This window comes from Phaenicophaeus curvirostris, chromosome 3 (assembly GCF_032191515.1).
Source record: "Phaenicophaeus curvirostris isolate KB17595 chromosome 3, BPBGC_Pcur_1.0, whole genome shotgun sequence".
In the NCBI taxonomy this organism is placed as follows: Eukaryota; Metazoa; Chordata; class Aves; order Cuculiformes; family Cuculidae; genus Phaenicophaeus; species Phaenicophaeus curvirostris.
Window position 1 is genome coordinate 12,162,861 of NC_091394.1, and position 18,800 is coordinate 12,181,660.

Below are 18,800 nucleotides of genomic sequence, written 5' to 3' on the forward strand. Positions count from 1 at the left end.
TGGATGGTAGTCTTCCTTTTTTGGGGTGGTCATTTTGAAGAGGCATGTTAAGTGTAAACATTATTTAAATGGCACAGTGTTCTGTCTTTCAGCAAGTGATTAGGTTACAGCATGAGTACTTGGAAATTGCCTCCTTCTACATGTATGGTAGTGTCATCACTTTGGACATCTGTCTGAATCTGAGAAGAGAATTTGATTTAAAAAAATTATGGATTTAAAGTATGGCAATCACATTGGCTATTAAACAGCTAATTATGCCAGTGTATATGTTGTGTATGTTTATGCAAATGTAATATGCATATGTACTAGAGTACTAGTCATCTCGTGATTTGATTTTATAACTTTCTGGTGGTGACTTGCGACTGGAAGCAGGCATTTAAGCATCTTATAGAAAAGGCTGGATGAGGGGGTAATGAGTTGTGTTTGACATATTAATTTTCTGAACTCAAAAAGGAACAGTTATAGTTGTGAAAATTTGTCAACCCTGTTTTTCAAATGTGTTCCTTTCCTATAATCAAATCAGCAATAGTCCTCAAAAAACTTTTCCTTCAAAAATTCCTTTCAGATCAGATTGCAGTAGCAGAGCTGCTAGTTTCGCTTAAGGAAAGCAGCTACCTAGAACCAGTGAGGATGGTTGCTGGTACTGAGGCAGGAACAGACATAAGAGGTGATGCTATTGCTTTCTGTGGCAGTCCCTGGCTTGACTGCAGTACAGCTGTGATTCTCAGCTCCTTTTATGTCTCGCATCTTGGGACACCCTCCAGAGCTGTAACTTCTCACCTGGCAAGCCGTGATTTTCCTATTTGTCTGTTCCAGGGGCTACAAAGTCTACTTAATATTTAGAATCATCCAGTTTTCTCTTATGCCATTGTCCCTTATTATACCTCTGCGAAACTTTCTTAGGAGCACTGTATTCAGATCGTGTGTATGTTACACAGTGACCTATTTCTTTGTTTAATATAAAATGGGTTTCATGTATTGTCTTTGCCACAATAGCCTTTATTGGATTGCTGTCACTTCCAGAAGCAGTTCAGGAGTTCAGGATCACACAGCCCTATGTGATCTGGAACGTGACTAAAGACTTGTTTTTCTTACTCACCCTTGCTGAACCTTTGCATAACATCTGTAGAAAAACCTTTCTAGCTCACATTTTGTAGTAGATTCTCTCCTTCATCATCCTGAGCTGTAAATGAGTTGTATGCTTTGTGAGGTGAAGTACTGCTCAGCATGAGTAAGGATGGCAACCCAGCTGCAAAGCTAATGTTACTGTTTTCTTTTGCATGCACCCAAGCTTATGAACTCATAAGAGCCACTTTGGAACTCTCAGTATGCAGCACTCTAGCGTATATTTGTCTAATATTTATTTTTATCTGGTTTATGTCAAGCACCATTTCCTCTACAGTCAGTTGTGCCAAATGAAATGATATTGTTTTATTGCTTTGTGTTTGTGTCCTGGAGGTGAAAATATACGAGTAATCGATGCTCAGGGATAGACCAATTTTAACAGCCTGCACTCAAAACTCAGAGGATAATGCAAAATATATTCCGTGTCTAAACAATTCTCTTTCTTATTCAAGTGGTTCCTCTTTCTGCAGGGACATATGCACCTTTGCAGGCAGCTGGGATGTGACCCCTTTGCCAATAACATCCTCTATAAGCTCTGTTTTTCGGACTTAGATGGACATAAATGACTCTTGCTCTGTGAGGAATTGCATCTGAGTAGAGCTAAGGGTTAGTTCAAACTAGTCAGACAAGACACCTGGGTGTTTTTCTCTTCTTTAGTTGAGAAATACACAAGTGTCCTTTGTTAAAAATCCCTCCCTGGAGAATATATATATCTATTTCCTGCAAGTACCCATGTAGACATTTCTATAGTCAACACCTGTGTGAATGTTTGAGGAATGTTTGTTTGTTGAAATATCTTGCCATTTGAAAAGATTCTCTGCCACAGGTATTTAACAATGCTGCACTCTTTTCATGCAAGGCATTTATAGCAGGGACAGTGAATTCATGTATTTGATTACTGATGACTGCACAATGCATCAGTAAAATGCTGTTTTTTCCAAACTAAAGACATTGGGAAATTTGTTCAGGTGAGCTAGTAAGCGAACATTTGCAGTTCTGATCATTGACTGAAGCATGAATCGCTCATGCAAACAGGGAAATGGAAGCTGAGGAAGGAGGGCAGTAGTGCCTCCTTGTACAACTGAAGAATAGTACTGGTTTTGCTACCATTTTGTCTATTTGCCCATTGCCACTCTGAAGATTACACTTCTAATGAAGTAACTGCTTGGATATGGCCTGTAATCCCCCTGAGCAATTATTTTAGCATCTGCCACGGCAGACTCAATTTGGATAACAATTGCTATAGCTCTTTGTAGAATTAGTTCTGGTTCAGCTAGTAATTACTCATATGTATGTGTGGTATAGCCACTTTTGCAACAAGCAGGTCTCCAGTCATTTTGTTATATTTGCCTCAGAATAATTTTGTGCTTATGCAAAATCATCATGCATCAGTCAGTTTATTCACCTGTTTATTGTGTCTGCGGCAAACTGTGGATCCTTCTATATCTAACTAATTTTAAATATGAAGGGGAAAAAAACCACAGCTGAAGCTGAAATTGCTCTATTTTATCAGCTCTGAAGAGGGGAAAGCTTGTGAAATTTGCTCTGTCATTTGGCGCACAGGCTGGAAGTGCAAGGCTGTCTCCTGATCTTCCTGTTAATAGCACACCTGTACATGTCAGATTAAAGCTACAGGAGGATATGGGACCACAGAAGGGTACCGTTCTCTCTCCTCCCTGCTTTTGGAAAGCAGTTCTGTGTTTCTTTATGGCCTTCTCTCCTCTGTATAGGGTTTTTTTTTTTCTCTCCCAGACTTTCAAGGGCTGGTTCCTACATTCAGTGAGGAAAAAGCTGGTGAGTCATTAACCGAATACGTGCTGCACTGTCCTAGCTTACACTCTCCTTATTCCACAGCTAAGACTAATATAGTGCACTATGAATTGGGACACAATCATACATTCCCATTGCTTACCCTGCTTCTTTGCAGATAACCCCTAGCAGAGCAGCAGATCTGGATGGTGGCAGTAGAGGAAGTTGTGTGGTTACCTCAGCTGGATCCATCTGGGCTGCATATAACAGATAAGGGATTTTCAAAAGTGTGCTAAATAGTAGAACCATGAGTTTTCTTGTTAACACATGAGAAGAGTTTGATGTGTCTTTATTACACCTCTGTTGTAACAAACTTGAAAGCATACACATTTTCATCAACACCCAAGTAGTATGTACAGAGAAGTATAGCCCAGATGTATACCTGGGGCATAAGCATTTTGGACAAGACAGAACACAATGTTAGTTTACAGAAGAAGGAATACCTGGAAAAATGTGTTATTTATGTGTTTGCATTATTTTGCTCTTTATATGGTCTGTATTGAATTAAGAAGGGTTACAGTTAGTTTGCAGTTACCACCTTGCATAGTGAGGCATGTTTTGTTAGGGATGTAGTAAAAATATGTTTGTGTGAACATTGATCTAGTTTGGAATTTGCAATACCATTAATTTTTGCAATGATTTTTAACAGTACGTCTTTTGGGATGTAGGACTGAAGTCTGCAAAGGAGGCAGTGATCATGTCAGACCCTTTTATGACCAACAAGAGGAACTCATCTGCTAGAGCTAGAAAAGCCTCTCTAACAGAACATTTTCTTCTTTACTGTTTAAAGAGGGGGACCTGCTATGGTGCTGAATGGGCCAGAAAGGACTATGAGGAAATAATTATGAAGAAGTATTTCCCTGTCTGTTGGAAACTTCCTTGTACCCAGGTATCTAGTTCAGGGTCCAGATGGAAGTGTTGAGGGAGAATTCATTGATTAGATATCCAATTTAATTCACGTTTAAGACGACTACATGTTTTGATGTATAGTTTTGGTAAGGCTCTCGTTACCTGCCTCCAGCTGGGATTTTTTTATTTGATTCTTTTAGCCTTGAGAGACCAGGGTTCAGGCTGTCTGGTAGAATATTTGTATAATGAAGGAAATATAATTTATTGTAGTTAATACCAAAATGAAAATGTAGTCACATAGATTGTTATCACCTCTGGTCACACTCCCCTCTTTATCAGAGACCCTGCCCATCTAGCAATCAGGGATGCAGAAGTTTCTTCCCTCCAGTGTATCAAGTGAATATGAGTCATATAGTCACCTCTTCACCTTTTTATATACCTCACCCATTTCTTAGGAAAGGGATGAGCTGCTAGAAAGATAACCTCTTGAACTTTCTTTCCAGAAAAATTCCCACCTAATTGCCAGCCTGCTTCTTTTGTTAAATGTAATAAATACGTGGCTAACCAGAGAACCCCATCAAGATAATTCCTTCCATTATTCCTCTCCTTATTCAAAGCTTTGCCAGACAGAAGCACCATCTGTACAACTTCCACAATGCCTATACACAAACTTCTGAAAATTCTTTGAAGTATCTGTTTTCTCTCAGGCTGTGACCACCTGGGTAAGCCTACAGTGTGTATATGTGTGTGCATGTGCACACATTGTCACACGTGGAGTCTGGCTATATTTAACGTGAAATTTTAACCTTTCTTATTTTGTTCTCTTCTTCAAATATGGCTGAATGTAATCCCTGGTATAACTCTGCTGCATCAGGTTCAGTAATTCCAGTTTGTTAAGAATCAGACCAATTTAGTACAGAAGTCAGGAGTTGCTAATACTTTAGAACCAGACAAAATCTATGTTGTTCTCAGGCACAGCCTGTTTACCAAGCCGAACTTCCATCTTGGGACAAGTCAGACAATAGAAATGTTAGCAAAAATACCTAAAGTTAGTTTAGAAAGTTTAGTAAGCGATTGAAATAACATTTGTAAGACAGGAAATCTCTGATATTTATCGGATATGCTGATAAGATACTTTTTTTTCATGGTGGCTTGGAACTCAGGAGAGTTAAGACGTGACACATGTCTGATTTGGGTGATCTGGCAGAAGGTCTTCAAGAGGTGATACATGTAAACACTAGCACCTTCTTCATCACAGGGTAAATGTTAGTCTTCATTTTTTGAGTAGCTGCTTACTGTTACACACACAAAAGTCTATCCAGATGTTCAAATTGTTTAGATACAGTCCTTTGAAGTTATTTTGAAAAACTGAAATAGTAATTGATGTTGCCTCTAAGAAATTTTAGTTATTTATCAGAGAATTATAGAACTCTTGTTTGGAATAGACATTTGGAGGTCATCTCGTCCAGCCTCATGCTCAAAGCAAGACTGTCACCAACACTAGATCAGGTCAGCTTTGCCTAGCTGAACTTCGAAAACTTCCAAGGATGGAGAGTATACAGCCTCTTATGGAAAATACTGTTCAAATGTGTGAACACAAGTTCCTGCATTTCTGAGGCAGGTAGCCAAGTGTTGTTAGTGAAAAGCCCTCTTCAGCTGAAGTCCTCAAGTTGACTGGTCAGTTATTAGTGTCCTTGTCACTGTTGCCACTTGCTGTTGTGCACCGTGTGGTACATTTGTGGACTGCAATATTTGTTTTCCCTTATAACATGGTTTTGGATTGCTACCAGCTTTGGCATGCTTTACTTCCCACATGGTTTAGGATTTGTCTGTGGATTTCTTTCAATTTAGACCAACTGCTGCATCACCCTTTGTTGATCCTTGTTATCCAAATTATCTCATCTTTCATAGGATTGCAAATAGCAATATTCTTCTTATGTGGGAGTAGGTATAAGCACCAGCTGGTGCTTTGTGCATTCATTTATTCTAATTTTCTTTGTAAATCTTCCCATCCAAAACCAAATTATGCTATTACATTAAGACTAATTGCATTAGGAGCTGCTCAACACGTAACGTAAAATTAAATGTTATCTCACAGAGCTTGATGATGCTGCACACCAGAAAAGAAGGATGGAAAATATTAAATTATATCAAGTTATACAGGATACAGATGAATCAGAAGAAGTAATCACAGACACTCTTCTGAATGCTCAATGCAGAGCAAGCTTTGCTTATACAGATTGTCAGAATTAGATTGCCCTGCTGTGGCTTGTGCACCTGATGTACACTAGGCTTTGAGTTTGGCTGCCTTTCAAATGATGCGACTATTTCCTACCCCTTTTCTGACCCTTTTCTTACATATAACTTCTGTGTATCAACAAGGGAGGAGAGTCACTCAAAGTAATATCTGTTTTCTTGTATTTTTCCCTTTCCTTTCTCACCTGCACAGACTATATAAGGATTTGAATGACTGTTTCTTGCTATGCGAGCTAACATCCTGCTGAAGCACTTGGTGCAGTGTGAATCTCAGCCAATTTTTTCACTCTCTGCTCATATGACAATATAAGCCAGGTGTAAAACATACTGACATTTGCCTAATCAGTACACATTTTGGATCTGAAAGCTCAATATCTGTCTTCATACACACGCTTCCAGTGAATGTCAGGGTAGCTTTCCAACAGCATGTAGGTATGTGCACAGGGAGTTTGTTCTAGCTTATCCAACAATATGTACTCTACGCACCATCTTTTCCTATTAGTGACACTGACTCAGAGCTCTTCGGAATCATAACTCAAGACAATGTTTTTTTAAGAAAAAAAGCCAACTTTTTTTTTTTTTGTAAGGAAATAAAGGGTTCTGGAGTGGTTAATTTTGCCCTCAGAGAAGTGGAATTTATTGTACACCTACTTATCAGCTGCTTAAGACTTCAAGGAACATGAACTGATTTTCATTCAGAAATTTTGACTTATAGAAATAACTGTGGCTAATGAAGCTCTCTTGGATGCTCTGTCTATCAGCAGTTCTTACAAAGACTGCAAACTGACAACAAGTTTTCACGTCTGGGGACTTATCTATGTACAGTTTCTAGGTAGGCAGTTGCTGAGCATCACAGAGCTGAAGTTTTGGAGCAGCCATCCAGCAAGTGTTGTAGCAGGAGGTGTGTGCATTGACATTTGGAGGCTAAGAATAGGCCACCTGAATGATTATGGACAGCTTGTTTCCTCAAGTCAAAGACTTCAGTTCCCTAGGAAAACAGACATATACAAAAGACTTTAGACAGGTCAGAACTGAAGCCGATCAGAAATTATGTGCTTTGGTTTGCCTGACATGAACTTCAGTGAATCCAAGCAGGTTGTGTTTTCTTAGAATCAGAATGGACTTCAGTCTATGAAGAAGAGTCTGAAACTTAACATTTAAATATCTCCTTCTAAATGTATTGCAAAATACTCTAGGAAAACTAAAAACATTATCTACATTGACTTCTTCCTAACAAATATTAATTGCTCTTAAAAAACTGCTTTTTCATTTAATCTTTGTCTTCAAAAAAAAAATCATTCTCCAACTGAAAAATTTCAACCAACATTTCTAAAACCAAAGTAGCTAAATGCATGTCAGGCAGACCTTAGTCCAGTGGACAAGTTAATGGATCTGTTACTACGACATTTTATAGGAACCTCAACCAGTAATTTCTGCATCAAAGTCATAACTTCAAGTGGAACTCTTGCATACCCTTTGCATGACACTATGCATTAAAGATTGCAGGTAAGACACCTAGGTATGTTCTTTGACTTCATTTTGAGTATTAAAGACCTCTTTGACCCGTTGCCTGAAGTCAGATGCTGACAAATTGTTTGGAGTTGTATTCTTATGCTCTGAACTTCAGACAAAGGAGCAGTAGTCAGATCTTTCAGATGAGTTTAAGCTGATGAAATACCCCGCTCAAGGTGCATTTGTTTGGCTGTGTCTCTTAAACTGCACTTTGGAAAGTGCACTTCAGACTCTTTGGAAACCACAGTGTGGCTGTCCTGGTTGCTGTAAAGAGAAATAGGATTTGTAGCTGAGTTTGACCTTATATACTGGATGTGGGCCTGCAGCATTACGCTGCACTGGGTGAAAAGAACAGGTTTTGTGTCATTATTGTCTATCTGTCAGACCACAGGAGCAGCTCATTTTTGTCTAGACTGCAGATACTTTTTCATTACAAGGACAAAGGAGGGGAAGGATTTTTTTTTCCTTAAAAAGAAACAGAACTCGAGTGAGGAGGATAAGCTGTATTTGGATCAGGCTGCTGCTATGTAGCAAGGGGCTTTGTTATACATCTGCAACCTATATACAATGCCAGTTTAAGGAAAAACCTTTATTCAATAAGTCTGATACTAGCAATAGCTTTCAAGAATCCATATAACCTTTAGGAGAGCTAACCTGTCTTCTGAGAAAAGCTACTGTATCAGAGTGAAAAAGCACATATGATTGTTTATTAGTGTCAGATGTCCATAGCTTTGAAAAAGAAATAAAAGTGTGAAACCATTAAAGCATGGATTGAGAAAAGATTTGCAGACGCGTGCGTATATGCATGTGTTTGCCTAGTATACGAGGCTATGTCTTTGATACACAAAAGAGCACACATATCAAATATTTTTTCTTTCTTCCTTGCTTTTTCTCCCCAAGATTTCACTACCATATTCCTGCTCAAAGCAATATTGGAAGCCAAAAAATCAGCCAGAGTTTTTTGTTGTTTTTCTTTTTTTTCCATGAGTCAGCACCTGAAGGCAGGTCAACATTCATGCAGATGGCTGTATCCTTGTAAATAATGGCACTTTTAGTCTTTATCTGTTGGTCTTAGATTGGGAGCATAGAGGGAGAGAGATTGTTCCATACGGCAAAAAAGGCGCAGGCAGAAGCAAATAGGATAAAACCTGTAAAATCACAATGCAGAAATCAGGTTTCCCCAGCAGACTTGGGTGGTTTTCAAATTCTAAACTGGATCTTCCAGGGAAAGACAAAATATTTTATCCCATTCTCCTTACTAAGTGCACAATTTTTTCCTCCCACGTGGCCCACTGGTTGTGTTTCAAACAAGTATGGGGGTCTGCCCAGCGCCAGCTTAGCAGGGGACAAGGACGATGTGCCAGTTTGTGGAAGCCATGGTATGAAAAGGGACAGTGCAGGCTGCCTCGTAGCTCCAGCCCTGTGTACTGTCCTCCCTGAGCCAGGATGGGTCCCCCGAGTCCCTCTGCTCAAGCATTTACATTGTGTCCCCAAGGAAGTTTCAAGCTAACATAGTGGACATCTGTGGTCGCTTGAAACCTTCCAGAGTGCATATTATTTTTTGTAAGCAGTTTTGGTTTCAGTAGCCCTGTTGGCTGCTACTCTGAGAACAAAATTATTTTATTGGTCTGGGGGAGGATCTTTCTCTAGAACTTGTTTGTATTTCAGTGCAGGCTTGTGAAATGGGCTGAAGCTGGTTCAGCAGAGCATGCTGGCTGCTGCTCAGGAGTGTGCTGAGGCTCTCAGTGCACAGGCAGTTTCTGATGACCTGCCGCTGCACGCTGACATTCATGGTTGTTATTGTCATTCTCTCCAGGAAGTGACAGATTTTTATGTAAGGTGCCAGGTCATTAAGTAACTCTTTCTTGGTTCATTCCCTTCACTTTAATGCTATAGTGGTTGGATCCTTATACAGGAAAAAGGTTTCCTGTGAATTAATTAACTTGAAATCACACTGCACGTTTTCTTGTTTTCTTTTTTTTTCTGAAGTCTGAGTGCTGTTGGTCCTCCAACACTTCAGGTTCTTTTCAGGCTTGCACAAGTCACTACATGTTGGACTTTTCACTACAAATGGTGATATCTGCACATAATAACTCTATTTAAATAGCCAAAATAATTGCCAGACTTCGCTTCAAGACTCTTATCTTTCTATATAAGATAATATATTCTGCCTGTAGAATTAAAAAGATAACAATAGAAATTATTCTGCTTTATTGTTGCTTCTTTTTCAGGAATATCAATGAGATCTTTTGTAAGAGTTTCTGCGATATTTAAAGCCTGCCGTTTTTAAAACAGATCAGGCTCTGTGTTGATCAAGCTGAGCACGTCTTGCATCTGGTTGCTGAAGTGAGAGTAGCAACAGTTTTGAGCATGTTCAGACTGAGGAAGAGCATTTAGACATGAAGCAGGAGCTGTCACAGACTTTTTAGTCTGATGTAGAAAAAGCTAACCTAGCAAGGTTTTAATAACTGCAAAAATCCAGCTGTGCAGTTGGTAGAACCGGTCTAATATTCCTCTCATGCTTACAGCAGACTGGATTCAGTCAGACTCTTTGGGTAGAGGCATTGCCACTGTTCCTTTTCACTCAGAGGCAGCTTCAATTTACACTGTAGCTAACCAGCTACAGTGTAAATTACAGTGCAATTAAATGGTGGGTTTGTCTCTCCTGTCAGGAGAAAGTTATATAGTCACTGCATCCAGCCTCTAATAAAAATGATTGCAACATTTTATAATAAAGGCAAAGAAGTTTTTGATCTTAAAATCATAATGCTTTTTTGAAATAAGTGTGTGAGGTGATTTACTGTGGTAATACTTAATACAAGTAGAGCTTATCTGAGTAGTTACAATCACTGAAATAGGAGTAGAAGTGTCTGGTAGTACTCTGACAGCTTTTTTTTTGTTTTTAATATATTGTACATTTGAAAATTTGTAACATTCAAAGGAAGATAATAAGTTTTTCAACTATTTGTTGGGTTAGAGAGTAGGTCCTATTTGGTTCTCAAAGACTTTTAATCACAGTTGAGTAAAACTTTTCGTGTGAAACATTTTTCAAGATAAGTTCAGACTTAGAACTTTAAAACATTTCATATATACAAATCAGTTTCATAATTTGCTTTGAAATCATTATAAGATACTTTAGTTGCAAAATTGCACAATATATTTTTAAATAAAAATTTTATTTTGGCAATTGAAATAACTACTTCAAAAGTCTTGCCTCTCCACTTTTTTTAAAGCTGCAAATGATGAGAATCAAAAGGAGATACATAAGCTTTGTAAAATTAAGCTTTATAAAGGAACTGAAATTATAATTTCAAAGTTTCCTTTGTGTGAAAAGATCTTATTTAATTTCATTACAGATTATAATGTTGTCTTGTGAAACTTGAAGCAGATATGAACTGGAAATAGATTTGTAACTAGCTTTGCTGTTCCACACTGTGGTGTTTCCTGAGCCTCTTGATAGCACTGTTTATTATCTTTTAAGCAAACATTTTTCAACCCTTGTGTAGTTGATACGGCTATTTTTGTTCCTGCTTTCACTGGGTTGGTGAAAAGCTTTAGAACTTGTAACTACTATCTTAGAAAGCTGTAGGAGAATTGTTGGACCTGCTCATTCAGAGCAAGAATTTCAGCTAATGTATTTCAAAAGGCTTGAGCTGGAATAATGGCATTACACTCATTCACATCCCCTGAGGATTTGACCACCAGATCCAGTCATTGAACAGGTCTTAACATATTTGTACTGCTTATATCAGAACTTGAATGAAAATTGCTTTGGGTAAACAGAACTGGTAAATGTCTTCAGTTGTCAAAAGCTGCCTTTCGTTTAGCACAAGGTGTCTAAAAAAAAGAATAGGTAGAGCAGTCATCTGCATGAAGCCCGAGCTGATGAAAATAACATGATGAGGGTTTCCATCATGATGTTGATTCACAGATTTCTAGATCAGAAAGCAAGAAAGTTTAGGCTTTTCTCTTCCCTTATCTTCTTCTTATTTGCCAGCGCAAGAAACTTAGCAAAAAGCCTGAAAATCTGGCTAGATTGTTCAGCACTGATCTCATTCCAAATCTGAGATATAAATGAACCCTATCACTGGAATGTGGTAAGGGGCAAGGCATGAATCTTGCTTCTATCTGTACTGACTTCCTGAAATTAATGGGATCAAAAAAGCAGAACAAGGATTGACAGAAGTTGTTCCGTGAGAAGTAGAACTAGTAGAGTTGGGGTTATGATCCATGTCCTTTGTACTCTCCTACTTTCCATTCCTCCACCTTATGCTCTGTGGCCTTCTCGAAGACTAAAAAACACAGGAAAACTGAAGATATATTGAAGATGGCTGTGCCATCCCAGTAGGTTCATTTGTAGCTGGACAGCAGGTTCAGAAGTTATCAGAGAGAGTTAATGAAGTTTAAAACCCACAGGGGCATCATAGGGAACTGCAGTTGTGAAGATTAAATATGCTTCTCTTATTATGACTTTAGAAGACTTAATATGATGCAAGTAGACTTGAAAAATTCAGACTTAATCTCTAATATAAGAAACAAGATTATACCACTTCTGCCAGTTGTGGTATGTGCCTCAGTGCATAAGCAGTTCCACCAGCAATCAGTAGGTCTGCTGAAGTATTAACTTAATATCTGTCTTCAGATTAGATGGCAGAATACCATTTCACAAATTATTAATCAAGATTTTCAAATTACTCCTTTAATGTTTGGCATGTTTACTATGAATATAGCATTTCTAATACACCTATGTTGAATTTAATGTGTTGCTTCAGATATGAGTAGTGTTTAAGATAGTTAATGTGTCTTCATGCCACTCAAGCTGATGATTACTCCCAAGGTCATCAAGATTTTGTGGTTTTGTATATTTTTGTGCTATTTGCATTCAAGCCTTAGTTATCTCTACTAATAAATGGTTAACTAGAAGATCCTTTTATGTGAGTTTTCTTACCTTCATTTCTGCCCTTTGCTGGAGTTTTGCGTGAGCATTCATGAACATCTGAAACATGTCTGAGTTTTGCTTTTTTTCTGGCAAGTATCCTTTTCTTCAATCAAAACAATTGGTTCATTTCCTTTGAGCTGCTCTTTCAAATGCAGAAGGATAGTGTCTAATTTCAGGTAAAAAATGTTTTAAGCAGAACTGGTTTCACAATTCATAAAATAGGTTTTGTTAAAGATATTTTTTGTAAAAATATTTCTGACATGACTGAATTGCCGGGCTGTTGTATTTTAGAAACAATGATTTCCACATGGTCTCTTTACATAGGATCTGTATTTGTAATCAGTTGCCATTTTTATAAATGATATGCATTGTACATGAGAGTGAGTTCGCACATCCTTTTCTGTTCATACACACTGGCCTCTGGACTATAAATGGAACAAAAGGATGAACCTCAATGGGCACTTGCCTCTTTGCAAGATAAATATGTGTTGATGAGTTAGAACTTTGTTGATATGCCTGAAGTAGTTTAAATAAAGACTGTGCCACATATATTTTTCTTGTTATTTTTAGAAGTCCAGCTCCAGTGCGACCTGAAACTACGCCATCAACTGGCCCTACAGAAAAGCAGGAGATTAAAGTTTCTCGTGTGAGGAAGTTAACAAGGCAGTACAGTTTGTGAGTAGCGTATGGCTCTATCTTTATGTTTTTGCCTACTACACTGAAAATGAAAGGGAATGCTAATTACTGCTCTAGCTATGCCTTCTGAAAGGCATGAGTGCAATTACATGATAATGATCTTATACTGATACCATTCCTTTCATCACTTAGAATCTTAAAGCTTTTAATGCAAAACATGCCATCCCTATGCAGCTGCTAACCCTCAGAATTACAGGCCTTCTGTCTTTTCTAGGCTTATACGTTAGGAATTAAAAACATCTTTGCTACACGAAATGTCCAAAACCTGATGTGAGCTGGAGCAAGTTTCTCTGCTTCATTATAAGCCCATTTGCAAAATGAGAAAAACAGTCCTTAGTTGTTGGATGGTCAAGCGGTGCTGTCAGTCATTCCCTCTCAAAGTGCACCCTCTCTCTCTGCTCCTCTCTCTCTGCAATTCTTTCACATGCAGAAATTGCTGAGCCTGCTACAGCTACAGCCATAAATGTGATCTGTGTCTATACGACTTTGGCATTCCACTTACACATAATTCATCTGATTTGAGAGTCTCCAGAGATGTGAGGGGCTGAAGAGATGTGGACATCATTTTGTTGACTCGTCCTTCATATGAAAGGACAGACAAGGCCACCAGAAACTAAGGAAAAAAAGGGACAATGTCAACATAAACTTTTTAGTACAACACAATAACGAAGAAAAAAATTGCATGCTTTCTGCATAGAATGGCAACTGCTCATCCCTCCAGCAATTTAACATTCTAGTGTCACTAAATATACAACAACATTAGCAAAAGTTTTCCTTATCGCCAAAAGAATTTCAATAAATATCAGTACATAGTAATTTTCTGTCTCACTATTAAGAATGGCTCTTGTTATGGAAAAAATGTAGCAATCTACGTCACCAAAACCAGAAAATTATTTAGCAGAAGAAGTGAAAGGATTATTCAAATTCAGACAAGGTGGGATAGAAGCAGTCAGCCAAATGGGTATTAGTTCAAGAGAGCAAGTCTAACATATGGGAACACGCAGCCACAGCTTGGTCAGCAGGCCACATAACATGCCTTCTTTTACTATGGTACATCAACCAGTATGGTTTGAAAATGAGTTAGGAGATGGGAATTGACAGCTTAATCTAGGAAAAGAACCCAGCTTCTCTTGCTGCCTGCTTTTCCTGAAGGTAACACGTGGCAGGGAAGTTGGCAGTGGTTGGTAAGAGCAGTTTTGCAAAGCCTGAATGAAGCCTGCTCGCTCACTCTTCCCATCATAGTTCAGACAACAGTGTGCTTTTCTTGAACAAGACACCACTTCTATTACCTCTTTTTCTACAAACCAGGGGAAGGAAACCTCCTGTGCATTTCAAGATGAGTCTGATTTTTCAGGGTTTTATATAATGCAGGGACTTGTAGACAGCAGTCAGCAAAGAAAAATGCTGTGGCACTGAGAGGGCCAGTTATTTGATTATTTTCATATGGCAGGTAATAAACAGGTTGTGGTGGGTGATCCTGTTCTTTGAGCACACTAATGTGTAAGGACAGCCAAGAAATTCATGTGCTACTGCAGGTATAGTCACAGGTTCTGTATGCAGACTTGTAAAAGTTTTTTATTTAAGTTTTAACCTAAGCAGGTTGCTAAACTTGGTCCTAAAATACTGCTATATGGCAAACAAAGGAAACAGAATTATGCTGTGTAGACAATTTTTATGTAAGGTGACCAGTGTGGTGTTATGAAAGAAGCAGAAAGTTCCCCATGGGTTGATCAAAGGAAGGCAGTAGGATAAGTTATTGTTGAAGACAGCAAAGCTAGTAAGAAGTAAGTTTTTAATAATCTGGGTGAAAAAAATTGCTGGAGTGAGGGCTGGAGAAAGTGTGTTTACCAAGAAATAGAAGATGACATCCAAAGGAGAGGCATAGGTACTAGGACATAGAATAATGAAAATGAGTACCTCAAAGGGTCATCCCTGAAACAGAATCAGCTATTCCTAGATGATTCTTGTCTGAGAAAGTGTTTAACCACCTGTTCTTAAAGGGCAAAGAGAAAATCTTAGGGCCGGAGATTGAGTAGCTTCCATCTCTGTACATGAATAGTCAGAGCTCCCCAGAGCTGCTGAGCACTTGCAAAATGGGTGGCCCCACACCTGAGGAAAAGCAGAGAAGGTAAATGAAAATGAGTGAGAGGTTGTCGTATAGGGAAGGGAAAGGATACTAAGGGCACTAGGAGTAATGGTACCACAAAGAATTCAGCAGTGTCTGGGAAGAGAAGAATTTAGAAAGGCAAGAGCTGAAGTGATGAATAGCAGTGGGAGGTAAGTGGGATGGGAAAGAGACTAGAGGCAAGGTTGTGCGGTGGAAAAGTCAATAGTTCTTTGCAAACATAGGAAGAAGCAGCATCTAAACAATATATTTTTTAAAAAAATATGTATTCAGGAGTGAACTATCAATTTCTGATTGGTGAGTTTTTGAGAAAGCACTTTTGAGCATGTCTTGCCCCTATACGCGTTTTCGGTGTTAGGCATGAGGATCAACACCTCAAATACACATTAAAACATCTAACCACAGATGTCACTTATGCTATGGCCAAGAATAGGGCTGAAGACTCTACGATTAAAAATACCAGCTGTGGTTATGTTTTTGTATGCCTAAATTCTATTATATTTAAATCATCTTGTGCCTTGACTGCCAATATGGAAAATGGAAGAAATAGTGAAGAAGTATTGTGAAAGAATACAATGACGAAGGCCAATTCTCAGACTTTTAGCTTGCACACTAATAGCTCAATGGTTGATAAGACTCAGCCCTGACCCTTAGCTTTGGTTCCCAGGCACTAAGAAACCTGCCTAAACTGGCAAGTTCTTGACAATTTTCCATTTACTTGTATACAATAGAGCAGCTTTACCCAGCAAGGATGGGGAGGGTGCCAGCGTATTCCTGCTGAGAGTGGGGACCAAAGACTGAGAAAACGTCAGCTACATGTTTCTGAAAGAGAGATTAACTAGGTCAACAGCCCAACTCTGGCTTATTGAATTACTAAAACATCTAAGGAACAGGTCTGAAAGATTTTGTATCTTTTTCCAGCATAGAAACTGTGTATCGCATGTGCTCTAGTTCTGAATTCTATCCTTACCCAGAAGAAAAAGAATGAAGAATGGAAAATATATCATCAATCACCCTAGCATTCTATCATAAGAAAAGCCACATAGCTGTCACCCAAACAACCCACCACAAGTTTGAGTACCCTGCATATCATCTAATTTTGAAGCACTGTGTTGCCCAGGCCTGTTGCCTACACAAATACAGTTGTGTTCTGGAAGTGTCGTTCAAATTGGCATGGCAAGTGTCTGTGTGCTGTGACTACCTAATCAGTAGGTAAAATTGGTGCCCTTTTATGAGGAGAAATACTTTTTCTCATAATTTTTCCTTGTTCTTTAAATTGCCAAACTGTTATCTCTCTTTTTCATACATCATTCTCAGGAATAAAGGTTCTGTAGGCCAAAGTGTGACTCGGTTTACCTCAGTGCAATTGCAATTAGCAATTAGAAACATCCTGACTCAGGCCTGACTGATTCCATTGATTAGTAGTCAATGGGGTTCTACAAAAGTAAATGAAGATATAATATTCTCTACTGGTTTTCATTTAGTGGTGACAGTAGGTGAGATGGAAGGAGCTCAGCTTGACAGCCTAGAGCCCGAGGGGAGCATGCAACCTGGTTTTAAATAAAGTGTTTTCTCTGTAAACAGAATAAACAGGACAGGAAAAAGATACCCTCACAGGAATGTTTCTAAAGAGCTCCTTTTTGGACTTTGATTAATCAAAGTCCTTTAAAAACAATTTGAAAGAAATAGCTCAGATTAGCTGCATAGTGGGTATCAAATCTCCTTTTGGTCTAACGCCAATAAAACACTCAATCCCATGGATGGATCTAACCAGATCTGTTCTTATCAATACAGCCATCCTCTGTAGAAGTGAATAAACTTTAAAGTAGAGCAATATCTAATCAGTTCATTTATTCATATATACCTACTCCATAGAAACAATACTCGCACATAATGTCCACAAGATTTCCATTCACAGATAAAAGTTGTCTAGACAATTGACTCTTGAGGAATCTTTAAAGCTTAAAAAAATCCAATTTGCTTGAAAAGTTAGCAGCATTACAGATGGAAGAGTAAACAGAGCTTAACTCCAAAACACTACAGCTGGCATGCTGGTTTCCTCCAGCACAAGTACGGTCAGAGTCTGGTGACATTTTCTGATGAGAAGATCTGTCTGCTTTTATCAACTGCAGTGATGAAGATGATCTTCCTCCAGCACTGGCAGCAGCAGCAGCATCAACACCTGTGTCTTCAGCATCTCCTGGGTCACAGAAAACCTGTACACCACAGACATCAGAAGGACAAACACAGGTTTCACCTGGAGGCAAGGTAATATGCAGTGAGATGAGATTATGTCAGTTCAGAGAGTATTCAGGAAGGGTGGAAGGGAGCTACAGATAACCTGTTTTCCTTAGATGGAATAATTCTACATTTAAGGTAGTTTCTAGTGCAGAGTTGTAGTAATATGTTTGACCTGTTGTGTAAGGAAATATTTAGAGGCTGCTCAAAGATCCAAATAAAATTAATAATAGTTTTTCATCAACATTAGGGACCGTGGGCCAGGATTAGATTAAGATTTCCCTTGATAGTAAGAATGCATAATTTTGTTGTCTGTCTTTTCTGAGCAGCCATATATAAAAACACATGGTCTGAAATTTGAAATCCATTTGGCAATCCATGCTTTACAGAATAAAACATAACAAACCAAAACCAACTAACAAATTACAGAAATTAAATGTTTTTTTCAATGCTAGGTTTGTTCTTTGCCTTTAGAGTTCCACAGATGCTGGAAGTACGTTTGCTTTGGAGCCAGGTGACCTCCTGATGGATTTCACAGAGGCCACACCTATGGTAAATAGTTTCAGTTTGCAGTCAGGAAAATGTAAAAGTTTTCAATAATTTGCCTGCAGCTAAAATGAATGGGACACTATGCAATGTGTTGGATAGTGCACATAAATAGGAATGAAGTAAGTTTCCTTGATATTTGGTGATCCTGAGCATCTGTCAAACTCAGATCAGGATCTCTGAAGATAAGTCCATACGAACAAATATTATAGCTGAGCTTTTGAATGTGTTTCTTTCTTGTTGGGTGACTTCTCATTTCTCTCTCCTAGCTGGGTATCTTTACACCTTGCTGCACTGGTTTCACAAGGTTCTTTATCCCTTTAACGTAGATTCCTAATGTCATCATAGATTTGCTTTTGGGAGTTGTCTGGAAAGTCCCTTCTTCTCCCCACAAGTTTTGCTCAAACCTTACCCAACAGCCAATCCGAACACATGTACCTGTACTTCCATGTTCCATTAGCAGTGTGCTTTGCTTCACTTCAAGACAAAATAGCCCATAACATGTTGATTGTTAATTTTTTTTTAGAGGTATATGATTTGTATTTTTGCTTAAAAGCCATGTAGAGATGCTGCTTCCACTTAAGTCAAAATGTCTCTTGTCTTCAGTGATCTCAGGCTTTCACCTCAGATCTCAGCAGATTACCTGAAGGATGATCCTTAACTTTCTCCAAGTCATTCTGCATTGCAAATAGCTCTAATGCCAGA

General features: G+C 38.6%; 1 protein-coding gene across 3 annotated transcripts in view; it reads left to right on the forward strand.

Moving 5' to 3' along the window:
* Window positions 1–18,800, forward strand: part of EPB41L4B (erythrocyte membrane protein band 4.1 like 4B) — a 167,909-nt gene that overhangs the window by 116,668 nt on the left and 32,441 nt on the right. For all 3 annotated transcript variants that reach the window (XM_069853385.1, XM_069853384.1, XM_069853386.1), the window contains exons 20-22: window positions 13,061–13,165; window positions 17,444–17,579; window positions 18,024–18,101. In XM_069853385.1, the coding sequence (XP_069709486.1) occupies window positions 13,061–13,165; window positions 17,444–17,579; window positions 18,024–18,101 (319 nt within the window). The remainder of the gene's footprint in view (window positions 1–13,060; window positions 13,166–17,443; window positions 17,580–18,023; window positions 18,102–18,800) is intronic.